Source organism: Xiphophorus maculatus, chromosome 1 (genome assembly GCF_002775205.1).
Source record: "Xiphophorus maculatus strain JP 163 A chromosome 1, X_maculatus-5.0-male, whole genome shotgun sequence".
In the NCBI taxonomy this organism is placed as follows: domain Eukaryota; kingdom Metazoa; phylum Chordata; class Actinopteri; order Cyprinodontiformes; family Poeciliidae; genus Xiphophorus; species Xiphophorus maculatus.
The window spans coordinates 26,172,946-26,185,479 of NC_036443.1; the positions used below are offsets into that span (position 1 = coordinate 26,172,946).

The following is a 12,534-nucleotide window of genomic DNA, read 5'->3' on the forward strand; positions in this document are numbered from 1 at the left end:
AGTAAACCAGTCTAGACTGGAAACTTCCTAACTGCTGAAGTGATTTTTTTAGTGCTTTGAGTTTTTATAGTCTGTCTTGTTTTCACGTTTGCAGGATGGTTGATCTGTTGGTGGGAGCGCCTATGTTCATGGTCCGAACCTCTGGTGGTCGTCTGGAAGAGATGGGTCGGGTCTACATTTACCTGCAACGCAGCCCGTTACACCTGGAGATCACCAAACCGAGCCTGACAGGCAAAGAGGTGTTTGGGAGATTTGGCAGCACCATCGCCCCACTGGGAGACTTGAACCAGGATGGTTTCAACGGTAAGAGCGGAACTATAAATGACAGCTCAGGCGAAGATACCGCACAGTACCACGAAAAAATATCAACAGATTTTTCCTGTTTTTGTTTTGCATTGTCACACAAACCTTATTTGCATTATTAAAGATATTTTATAGCCAAAATAAATTCAAAAAGCAGTTTTCAAATTGTGTTTATTAGGAAAATAAGCAAGTGTGAAATGTGAAAAAACAATCACTCTACTATAGCGCTTTCAAACAATGAGGTGGGTGACCTTAAACTCAACTTCCTGTGGGTTATGCAGTCAGCATTCACCAATACAATAGCTTAAATATTGAAGGATGTTACAGATTTGAAGATTTTTTGCTACGAGATGCCATTACAATAAATGTAGTTGTGGAAAAACACGTATAACAAGTCAGTGAGACCATGTTTGGATTTGTCTTTGCAAAGTGTGTGCAGATGTGACAAGTAGCAAACAGGCAAACAATAGAAAAAATATGTTGTTTAATGTAATTATTGAGCAACAATGACTCATGACTACTTAAACACCTGGACTTCTAATAAAAAACAAATCTGGAGACATTAGTTTCTTTAATTGGCATTTTCCAAGTTTATTGTGCTTTGAATGACAATCAGCATTCTTTGGTTTTGGATTTCTCTACATAATATAATTTCAAGGTTTCCCCCAGAAAACTTGCTAAGCCCGGTGATCATTCATCCAGCGACTCGTCGTAATTTTGAGTTAAAAAATGTTTAAAGGTGACAGAAAATTTGAAAATATCACTTGATAATTATGTGTTATTGGAAGATTGGAAGATTAATACCTGAACACCAACTATAAATTCTTAAAATATGAAACATTTTAAAAAGATTTTAGAAATAAGAAATGCTTAGCCTGGTGGGGGCACAAGTAAAGCCTGGTGGCCCGCCAGGCTTATAATGCACAGGGGGAAACCCTGAATTTGATCAGAACATCTCTGACAAACAATAAGGTCTGACCAAAGTTTTCTCTGAAAGTGTTTTTTTTAATATTCTCCCAAAGTGTGAGTGAACGTAGCATCTGAAGTTGCAAAATATAAACCCAACGTAACATGAAGTCATTAAATCCATTCATTTGCTATTCCATTGTAACTAATTATATGCAATGTAATAAAAAACACTTTCTTTGGAATCTTCCATAGATTGTTATGAAAAAATAAATAAAGTTGGAAAGAAATTGGATGAAGTTGGCTCAATAATATTAGGTATATGACATCAACTGGAGTATTTTAACAGCTTTAAGCAGAAATCTGTTACCGTCTGGTTGTTTTTACGATATAGTTTATTCAACGACAGCAGAGTCCCCAATGAGCCTTTCAGCTTTCCTCACAATCTTCTGCAGGGTTTGTCTTTTCTACCTCCCTGCAAGTGGAGTTCCTTGTTGACATGCTGCATGTTGACTCATGCCACATTCAGGAAAAAACAGCGACTGTGTAGATCATCATGTGGACGGGAACACTGAATGCTCCTACAATGATCTTTTATTTCCTCACATGAGCTGAGTCGGATATTACGCCCACTGCATATTATGGGAAATGGAGGGTCAAGACCATGAAATGTCACGGCTGATTCATTCATGCTCTGTCATTGTTCACTTGTTTTTTCTAAAAAGTTAGAATTACATGGCAAAGTTAGTGTTTTTATCGTTCGAACTCTTGGTTCAAAATTGCAATTCGTATTGGCAGTTAAGGAGAGTTAAGATTTGTCCTGTGCTTTGACCTTTGTGACAGATGTGGCTGTAAGTTGTCCATTCGGAGGTGATGATCGCCGGGGACTGGTCTACATCTATAACGGATACTCTGAAGGGCTCAGGGAAAAGCCTTCGCAGGTGATTGCAGGCCAGTGGGCTGCTGGTGCTTTTCCTGCTAGCTTTGGGTTTTCCCTCAGAGGAGCTCATGACCTGGACATGAATGGATACCCTGGTAAGGTGTTTATTTATTTGGAAGGACTTAAATAACCTTTTAATCGAGGGTTTGATTTTTATGCCTACTCTTCTGTTTTTCCAGATCTCATTGTTGGAGCTTTTGGTGTAAATAAGGCAGTTCTCTATAGGTATGCCTTCTAACTTTTATCCTTTATCTTACTTGCATAATTGCTTAAATGGTAAACATTACCTGAGAGATTCATTAACTTTCATTGTGTCTACTCAACATGTAAAGACTGCAAGTAGGGAATGTGCTAATCTACCTGTTTACTGCTGCAACGTAGAGCTGAATATTTTCTGACTAGATTGAAAGCGATAAAAGTTCTTTGTTTTCAGTTGTACTAAAAGTTACGTTAAAAGTCCATTAAATTTGCCAACTTCGGATTAAAAGTGTAATTATTTACCGAATGACACTTCATGACAACAGTCATAACCATTCATGAGGACTCCTTCATGTTTATAACTGGTATTATATCATGTTTATGACAGTATTATGTTAGAAAAACGTGTTACCGAAAATGAGTAAGAGAAAATACTTGTATTTATTTTCTTTTGCATTCTCTAAACTGTCCCTCCTTTTTTTCTTATCTTTCAGCTGAAACCTGATAATTATCGATATTTACTTTGAGTTTTTTAACCTGTACATTTTAAAACAGGCAAAAAATGCCAGAGTCTGAAAAAGTGTTGAGTTTTGACCTGAAAAGTCTTTAGAAACACTGAATATCCTCTTCTGTTTTTATTGCTTTTCGAAGGTCGCGGCCAATTGTCAGCACCGTCGCCTCCCTTATAGTTTCCCCAACGATGATCAACCCTGAGGAGAAGAGCTGTGTGATCACCAATGGAAACTCCAGCATCCTTGTTTCCTGGTGAGTGTTAAACTTGTCCTGAGCTGAGATTTTTTTTTTATCCTTTGACTTTGTCAGATTTTGTTTGACCTGAATGTTCTGGGGAGAAAGAAAGAAAAGAAAAATAAGATGATGGTTGCCATTTCCCCATACACAAACACTGCTATCCTGCCAGGCTGTTCTGATAAGCAATATCCTTCATGTCAGCTGACACGGTGCTGGTGTGCGCTGAAGGCGGACTTTATTTGACCTATTTTCAGAATGTCTTCGTATCTCAGCCCTTTGCTGTTGGGAAGTGGAGAAATAACATGCTGAATGGGAGCTTTGTAAGCCGTTTTTGGCCTCCTCCTAATGTGAGCAGTTCAGCTCCAGCAACGGGGAGAGGAAACAGATGACGGGTCCTCGCTGCTCAGCATGGTTGACGCCGCATTCGTGTGTCTGCCTTTTCACCCTCCCCAATTCCCCTTTCTCCACATCCTGATTCATAAAGGAAACTCTTGTATACACATATGTCTTGATTATGCTATGTTGCCTGGTGATGAGGAGTTTTGGTGGGGGTGAAAGGAGAGCAAAGGGGATAATGGGAAGGGGAGGGGCTAGGAGGTTTCTGCAGTTGGTTTGAATGAGATATTGTTTGGTGGTGGAACACAGCTGGGAAACATCAGGACACGTAGACTCCTGTGAGCTTGCATTCAGTTGTGCAGACACAGGAGCACATAAGTGAAGTTATTGCTACTCCCTAAAAGAAGGCTTTGTATTTCCTTCGTCTTATCCTCTCGTTTTTCATCTTCATTTCAACAAGATTCCCTTTTTTTTCTTGACCTGCAGAACCTCCTTAAAATGTTTCCACATTTTGTCGTGTGATGGCCAAACTTTTCATTGGGTTTTGCTGGGGATTTTATGGTATAGATGAGGAGCGTCAAGCTCTTTTTCATTTTGGGCCATATCAAAAATCTGAATGTTCTTAAAGGGCCGGTTGTGCCAAAATGTATTGATAAAACCCATCGAACTGTTAAAATATTAATAAAGAGCTGTTTGTTTCTGCATTCAAAAAGTGTTTCTTTAGATTTAATAATATTCAACTTCGTTCCACACTGATCAGTCTCTCCAGCATTATGTGATTGTTTTTGTTTTTTCATTCAAAATCACAGATTTTGTGGTGCTAATTTAGAAATGTGTGCAAGGAATTTTTATGATATTTGCGCTAATGTGTGATGTTAAATGCGACTTTTTATTAATCGCTGTATCGATCACAGACTATATGTAACTTGACATCAAGTAAAGCTGAGGCAGCACTCACTTAAACCCAATGTTTTTGATTAATTTTGAGAAAAAATTGCAGTAAAATCAGAAAATATGTGGGGATCTGTTAATTTTGTGTGAATTTTGCAGATTGATGAAAAATTGGAGTAAATTATGGGTGTAACTTGGAGTCCAGAGGGCCACATAAAAAGCTACGGTGGACCGGATTTCGCCTTGAGTTTGACTCTTGTGTGTTAGAATGACCCGATCAAAGACCAAATCTTGACTCATTTGAGAGTCTGTGGCAAAACTTGGAGGATGATGTTCACAGACTGAGCTTTTAAAGATGTTCACAGTTGGTATAGATGTACACCAAAATGCATGTTCACTCAGGAAAGATGGGTTACAAATGCATGCCACACTTTTCTGATCTTGGTTTGTTTGTAAAACACTCCCACTTTGTGTTGGTCTATCACATAAAATCCCAATAAAACAAGCTGAAGTTTGTGTATGCGACGTGACAAAATGTGGAAAAGTTGAAGGCGTACATTTTTCAGTGCACTGCTTTCCAGGTCAAACTGCTGCTCTTTCTTTCACTTGTGTGTGGTTATCTGTTGAAGGCGGGGGGTCGGGTGCAGACTTGGACAGCAGCAGAAGCATGTTGCGAAGCTGATGTCATGGGAGAGGGCTGCAGGCTTATACAGACGGCCACTGACTGGTCAGCACTGAAACCCGAGTCTTTTCACAATTTCACCCTTCTTAACTCTGCTATTGCTTTCTGTGTCGGCTGTCGGGTTGGTGGAAACGGAGACCCGATGCTTTATCAGCCCAGCTGGCGAGTGTGGTCACATGCCAGCTCTGTCTCCAAACATTTAAATCTTTCTCACGTTAGTCGTTGCATTCCCAGTATTCCACACGCCTTGTGATTTGAACCTGGAAAGAAGTTGACACAAGAGAGATGGAAACCGTGAGGAAAATTAGATAGCAACTTAGGGAAAGTTATTTGTCTTGTGCAAACTGTGTATTTAACCCTAATCGTTTTCATTAGTACATTTGCCTTTGTTATTAAATTTTTGACTTTTTTTTTGTGTCTAAAACAGCGTCAATCTGAGTTACTGCATATCTGCTGAAGGGAAACACCTACCGGCCAATCTAGGTGAGCCAATTTTCCACATCTGTACTTAATTATGAGCACGTATTCTGTCAACTAGTCACCAATATTAGCGTCTGAGATACATAGCAGTGACACGAAGTTTTGACAGGATCTATAGATCTCTGGATTGCTTTTCTGGCAGTGTTTAATAACCAACTCTTTTCTGCATTCAAACTCTTTCCTTATCATTAGTTATTATCTCTAATTAAGTTGTTCTCTAAGCACAGATGCTCTCCCTGCCTCTCTGTTTAGGTTACATCAGCTACATTGCATTCGCCTCAGAGAATTTACGGCGGGCTTTTTCAGACCTGTCATTAGGTGACTCAGGAGCATTCATCATTCAATGAATGCTCATTAGTGTGCTCTCTGGGTTTCAGACTTTCAGGTGGAGGTGCAGCTCGACAGCCAGAAGCACAAGCAGAAAGGTGCTGTGAAGAGGGCTCTGTTCGTGGATTCCCAGCAGCCTTTGCTCCAGAAACGTGTCAGGGTTCGCCATGGGGATCGTGTGTGTGACCAAACAAGAATCTACCTAAGAGTATGTCCTTGTAGTTTTGTAAAGAGTTTTGTGGGAACTCTTTATTCAAGTTTACAAAATTCAAAACAGAAACACATTTTTTTTCTTTTGTTGGAGTTTCTATAACTTTCAGTAACCAATATACTTTAAAGACAGAGGTATACTTTAACCATGTTCCATCTCTGGTTGAAAAACATCCATTTTCAGTCATTTTATTTGTCACATACACATTTTTTAGTCTGTTTCCACTCAGTTACACTGGGTGACGTCACATTTTCAAAGTAATGGTGCGTTCGCACCAAACGCGTTTCACATGTCAAACGTGTCCAACACTTCAAGTTCGACGTTGGTGCATTTTGAAGTCAGACGCTTGACATTTCGCTCTAGATGCGCGTCAGAATCGCTCTAGGCCGGTGTTGGCATACATGTCCCTCAAACTCTTCCACCGTCTCCTGCATATTTCATCTAAATAAATATGTTTATTTAACGTGACTCAATGTTTTTGCTGGATGGATTTGGATAGCTCAAATGCCACAAAATGTTTTCAAATAGTAAAAGTTATAACTTACCCGACATTCCAACTTCCTCGCTGATCCTCTCCCAAGCAGGGTCCTTTCTGTTCCTGTCTCTGTAGTCATAACTTGATTGATTGTCGATTATAGGACGAGAGCAAACAGCGACAATTAGTTTATCCTCCATAGTTTTTCTTTTTCTAAGATCACGTCGGAAAATGCTCCACTATGCCACAAAGCGGAGTCTCTCTGATTGGTTAACGCTCTGCATGAAGCAGCAAAAACTCGCATCAAATGCTGGAAATGCTTCAAATCGTGCAGTGCTAGACGCGCAAAGAGCACCACGACTTGCCTCCACGTAGACTTTGAATGGAAACCAGACGCGCCTCGCCCTCAAAACGCGTTTGGTGTTAACGCTCCATTATAGTTCTAATTTTCTTGGCCATCGGCAACAGAAGTATAATATATTTTTGGTCAACATTGGAAACATCAGCTGGCTTAATAGAGCAAATAGAACAGAGCATTTGAAGGGATTTCCCTTTTAACAATTTTCTCAATATCTTTCTTAACATCTTTCCAGTGCTCAAAAATGATTGAAAAATCCCAGAAAATATGTGTACGATTACTTATTTTGTCATATTTTCTCCAGCATAAAGTTAGAGAGGAAATAAAAAGTATTGTATGTTGACTTTCCAGTGCTGGCTATTGATTCCTTCGTGGCTACTTTTGCAGAGTTTAACCCACAATTAGTTTTCTATCATTGTATTAGATTCTAATTCCCCGTTTTTTTTACATTGTTGGTCAGTGTCAAGGATCAAGAGAAAGTCTAGTTTTATTCGTAGTCCATAAAATAATCTCATTAAAGGAGACATTGTAATAAAATATTATATGCCATTTGGAATTTTGCTAATTCTTTTTGCAAAATTAATTTGTAAAAATCTTTTGAAGGGAGTTCAGTTTTTACTCTTGAAGTTTTGTGGAGGATTTTTTTTGAGTTAAACTTTAGCACTGATTCGGATGGTCAGTGGAAACTGCTAAATTAGCAAACCTAGTCTTGAACAGATTTTCTTCATTCCTACAGTGCGGGTGTTTATGTAAACTCTGTGTTCCATGTGTTTTCTTTACTTGTAGGATGAGAAGGAATTCAGGGATAAACTCTCCTCCATTTTTGTGGCCTTGAACTTCAGCTTGGACCCAGAAGCTGCCTCTGACTCCCATGGCCTGCGGCCCATCCTCAACTACCAGACCACCAGCGTTATAGAGCAGAAGGTACGTAGGCGTCATTTCACATAGTTTTATCTTCTAGCAATATGGTTAAAAAACAACATTGTTGGTCTATAAATCTTTTAAAATTAGTTCATCTGAGAAGTGCTCTCTAATAATTTGGGTTTGTTTCAGAGAATGCTTAGGAAGGTGAGAAGATTTACCACACAGATTAATCATTCTTTTTATCAGTGACCAACTATTTACCAACTCTAAAGGCCTGGATAAAAGAGATCATTTGTTCAAAGGGTTGAAGATTTTGCTGATTTTTGTCTTAACTTTTTTTCCGATTCTGACAAGTTTAAGGACGCCCTGATTATCAGGATTGGCTTTAAAGATATTCTAGCTGTGTGTGGTGAGTTAAGAGTAATCTGGTCTGCTTGGAAGGAGGTTTCAGATCTAAAACTGGGGAAACTCAACATGTCTGATTGTCTTGGCCCAGTATTCCAGCGTGTGTGGTGTTTCCTGAAGAAAAATGAGAACGCAGCCTGTTGAATTTGATGTTTAGCTAATCAGAAAGCGAGGTAATGAAAATATGGAGAGAAATCCGTATTACACAGAAGACAAAACAACTCGTCAAGGAAAGTCCAGTGGGGGTTGTAGAAGTCTTTATATTATTTTTTTCTGTTAAATATACTCCACAAATCATTGCAATTGCTTCTTCCCAGTCAGGCATGTTCGTTTACTCTGAACTCGTTTTCACATCGTTTACTCTGATGTGAAAACTGAACTAGATTTCACATCTAAAATCTGAATTTTTGTTTAATCGTCTCGTGTGAGGTCTCAGGTTTTGAAAATCGACCGATAATTTTGAAATCTGTGTAAACCAACTTTGTTCCAGGACTGTGTCATAATTGGTTATTTAGTTTCTGGTTCTAAAAGCGAACCAGTTTGGGTTTTTAACAATTTAGGTGAAAGTTTTTAACAATTTGACTGTGGATCCTTCCAGCCATTTTGGAATATGCACCATATGTGATTTCAGTTTTGACGGTAGGAGGATGTAGGAAAAATCAATCATCATACTTTGAACTCTTTTGTTTATGTCTTTTTTTCTGGATTGCAGCATTTGTCTGACTTTTTCCTGTTGGTCTCTTTCACTTATGTCTCTTCCAGATATCAAAGCAATTTGTCCTCTAACAGATGTGGTCTGTTGTTGAACTAAAACCTCAAGACAAGCTTGAGCTGTAACACCAATTTTGAACCTCTGGAGAAAAAAAACAACAAATTTTTAAAGCGTAAACCTGATCCGAGAATGGATGTGTGTAAAAGGGAGTAGTGTAAGACTGCCAACATATTTCATTAATCTTGTCTTGTATTGTGTCAGTTGAGGTCTGCGTAAACAGCGAAGAGTGACCGTTGCACCGCAGCCTTGGATTAGATCAGACGCCCGATGCGCTATTGATTTCTGCATATGCTCTGAGAATGTGTGGCGGGCCTTGTAACATTTCGCTTCGCTGTGCCAAGTTCTTTTCAAGCTGGAGGGGGAATGAGAGATGGCTGATCTTCTTGGAGGAGTTTCTCTTGCATCCTAACATACTCCACATGTCTCTCTGAAGAGTTATGGCTTTAGGGGAGATTATTAATTTACATCTTTTGTTAAAATAGTTTTGTTTTTTTTTCTTTGGTTGTGGCGGTTGGGGGCGGGAGGTAATCTGGAAGTGATTTAAATTGTGTATCAATGCCTTTGCTGTTCTTGAAATAACATCATCTGATTGAGTGAATATGAATGATTCATGCTGCCAAGTTGGTGGTCTGATTTTTCTCTGTGATGATATTCCTGCTGATGTTGCTGCTGAAGTTAATTGATGGGACGGTAAGAAGTGCATCTGTGCATCCTTAAATTCACGTAAAAATATGCTCATCATAGGTCTTAAATTTGTTGTGGCAGGGCTATTTAATTTCGCAAATACAGGTCACTAGTAATATACACTTGCTAGCTAGCAAGGTTATATTAAATATTAGCTGCTAATTACATACATATTTATGTAAATTTATGTATAGAAAATACATTAATTATAGGTCTTCAATTTGTTGTGGCAGGGCCATTTATTCTATGTATACAGGCTTCTAGCAACATACCCTCGCTAGCTAGCAAGCATATATTAGCGGCTAGTTATATATGCTACATAGTTAGATTATATATCTTGTACGTTTGTTGCAATATAAGTCTTAAATTTCCTTCTAATGGTCCTAAAAAGTTCATAAGATGTCTTAAATCTGAGTTGGTGAACCCGTGATAAGCCTGCCTTCCTCTGACAGGAACAGACTAGTCAAGGGTGAACATGTGGCCAAGTTAGCATAGTGGTTACCATGGTGACCATAATTAGAACCCCCGCCGGATTGCATAATAACAAGAAGGGCACTTTGCTGTCTGTAATTTCTTGTTCATTTCTATTTATTATCCTCATCGTCACAAACATCATCACACTGTCAGTCGCAGCGGGATGCATTTTTAGCTTCACCCTGCCGCGGCCTCGCCACACGTTCAGCGGTCGCTCAATCACTCTGCGGCGTTTCTGCTCCTTTCTTGTCTTCCCCTCGGCTGTAATCTCTGAAGCCTCACCGCTGTTTTCATGTCAACAAAGATATCTTGTGTCTCAGAGTCCTCTGAGCCGGAGGATCCCCACCTCCTCTCTATATGATCATATGCGGCGGTTGGCAGGGTGGTGTAGCGTGTGGCGAAAGCGCGGTTCTCCACATGGAGCTGTGATGTGGGAGAGCTGGCAGCTGTGCGCTTAGGATCGTCTCCTGTCTGTGCTCCAAGTTGCTACCTGCTCGTTGTTTCCACGTGTGTTTAACGCATTGTGGCAGGTGATTCACGGGACGGTCTTAGGTGGAGTCCAGGTGTTCTTTGGTTGGTGGATGGCAGATCGGTGGAATGTGTTAGTCATGCTGCGTGTTGTGGCACAGATCCTGTTTACTGATGAGTAGGGAACTTACTGACGTTATATTATTATATTATATTAAAGCATTTTTTGTCACTTTGTTTATCTTTCAGGCTCAGATTCTGTTGGACTGCGGAGAGGACAACATTTGCGTTCCTGATTTGAAGCTGGCAGTCCACAGGTAAGTCCACTCACATCCTCAAATGAAAGTTTCATACCATATGTATTTCAGAAAATCAATTATAACAGAGCAATTTGCAAACATATTCAAACTGAGTTAGTGATATCGACATAAAGGCATATATTTTTAAATCATATTTTTTTAATTACTGATATTTATTGCCACACAGAAATAAAGTAAACCTAACAATCCTGACAATATGGATAGTCTTAATTTAAAAAAAATGTATTAATTGGAATTTATTGTGACAAAGATAAATCAAAATCATATCTTAAGAAAATTTATCACAATAAGTAATAAACAATACAGAAAATTCCCATTCCCAATTAAAACCCATTGTAAGAATTTGTTACTTTACAACCACAAGCATCAGTGTGTTTCAGTGTATAATTGTGTCACGGCTTGCGTTAACATTCAGTCCTTTGACTAGGCCATTCTAACAGATGAATATGCTTGGATGTTAACAGTTCTTATCGTAACTCTATAGCAGACAAATTTTTGTGGTTGTTGTCCTGCTTGAACGTTAATCTCCATCCCATTCTCAACTCTTAGCAACCTTTAACAGTTTTCTTCCAGTATCTAACTCCATTAATTATTTCATCAACTCTGACATCTTCCCTTTGCCTTCTCAAGAAAAGCGTTTTGGTTGCGAGATGCTTCCACTTTTGTATTATGCTAATCGGATGATGTAGTAGATTTTGCTCTCATCTGACCAGAACATCTTCCACATGTTTGCTGTCTCCTATGGCCTTTGGCAAACCGCAGAGCAGAACTCTTATTGCTTCTTCTTTTTTTTTAACCACAAAAGCAATTTTTGTGGAGGAAAAATTGTCCTGTCAACAGATTGTCTCTCCTAACCTCAGCTTTTTTGATTCATGGTCTTCCTGCCTTACTTGTCAGTTTAGGAAGATTTCCGTGTCTTGATAGGATTGCCTATTGTTACGTTTCTGATTTTTTGATGATGGATTGAACAGTCCTCTGATATGTTTAAAGCTTGGTAAATTGTTTAATAATTTAACCATATGTTGAACTTATCCACAACCACATCCCTGACCTCCATACTAAAAGTGAAAGGTTCCACAGGATTACATTTGTATAAGATTTTGAAAATCGTTTTTCTTTCCCCCTCTGAGATTTTTGTTGTAACGTGACAGAAGGTGAAAAAGTTCAACGGCTGAGAATACCGTTTTACAGTAACTATACTCTATAAACTGTGAACAAGTTTCTCATTCTTTGAACTCTTCACGTATGCAAATCAGACCTTGATCATAAATACAGCTGGTTTTTGTTTCGTTTAACAAGCCAGAAAGTGAGTTTTAATGGCCGTAACATTGTACAGTGGTGTCACGACATTCCATAAAAACAAAAAGCACTGCTTTTCTCCTTATAGCAAAGGTAAAGAAGTGTGTTTGGATAGCTGTTTACAAGAGAGCAACCAAAAAATCTGTTTGCATTTTTCTCAAAAATAACTGCCTCCTCGATGATCCCTTCCCTGCTCTGTCATTTTGATCTCACATTCCTATATTTATCTCCCATCTGCATTCATTTTTCCCCCTTAGACGTATGGCTGGATGTAATAATCCATTGGCGAGTGTGATTAGTGCTATCAAAATAGTCTCTTGTTGTTTCTGTCCTCTCTGTAGTGAATGATAGAAACCTAATGGTAGTCAGAGCAGCTGACAGAGTGACATTG

General features: G+C 39.0%; 1 protein-coding gene across 1 annotated transcript in view; it reads left to right on the forward strand.

Moving 5' to 3' along the window:
* LOC102222515 (integrin alpha-5) overlaps positions 1–12,534 on the forward strand; it is a 48,998-nt gene that overhangs the window by 23,353 nt on the left and 13,111 nt on the right. Inside the window, exons 12-19 of the mRNA XM_023331342.1 lie at positions 95–303; positions 2,053–2,244; positions 2,329–2,374; positions 2,999–3,112; positions 5,434–5,489; positions 5,864–6,021; positions 7,644–7,781; positions 10,774–10,841. Of these exons, the coding sequence (XP_023187110.1) occupies positions 95–303; positions 2,053–2,244; positions 2,329–2,374; positions 2,999–3,112; positions 5,434–5,489; positions 5,864–6,021; positions 7,644–7,781; positions 10,774–10,841 (981 nt within the window). The remainder of the gene's footprint in view (positions 1–94; positions 304–2,052; positions 2,245–2,328; positions 2,375–2,998; positions 3,113–5,433; positions 5,490–5,863; positions 6,022–7,643; positions 7,782–10,773; positions 10,842–12,534) is intronic.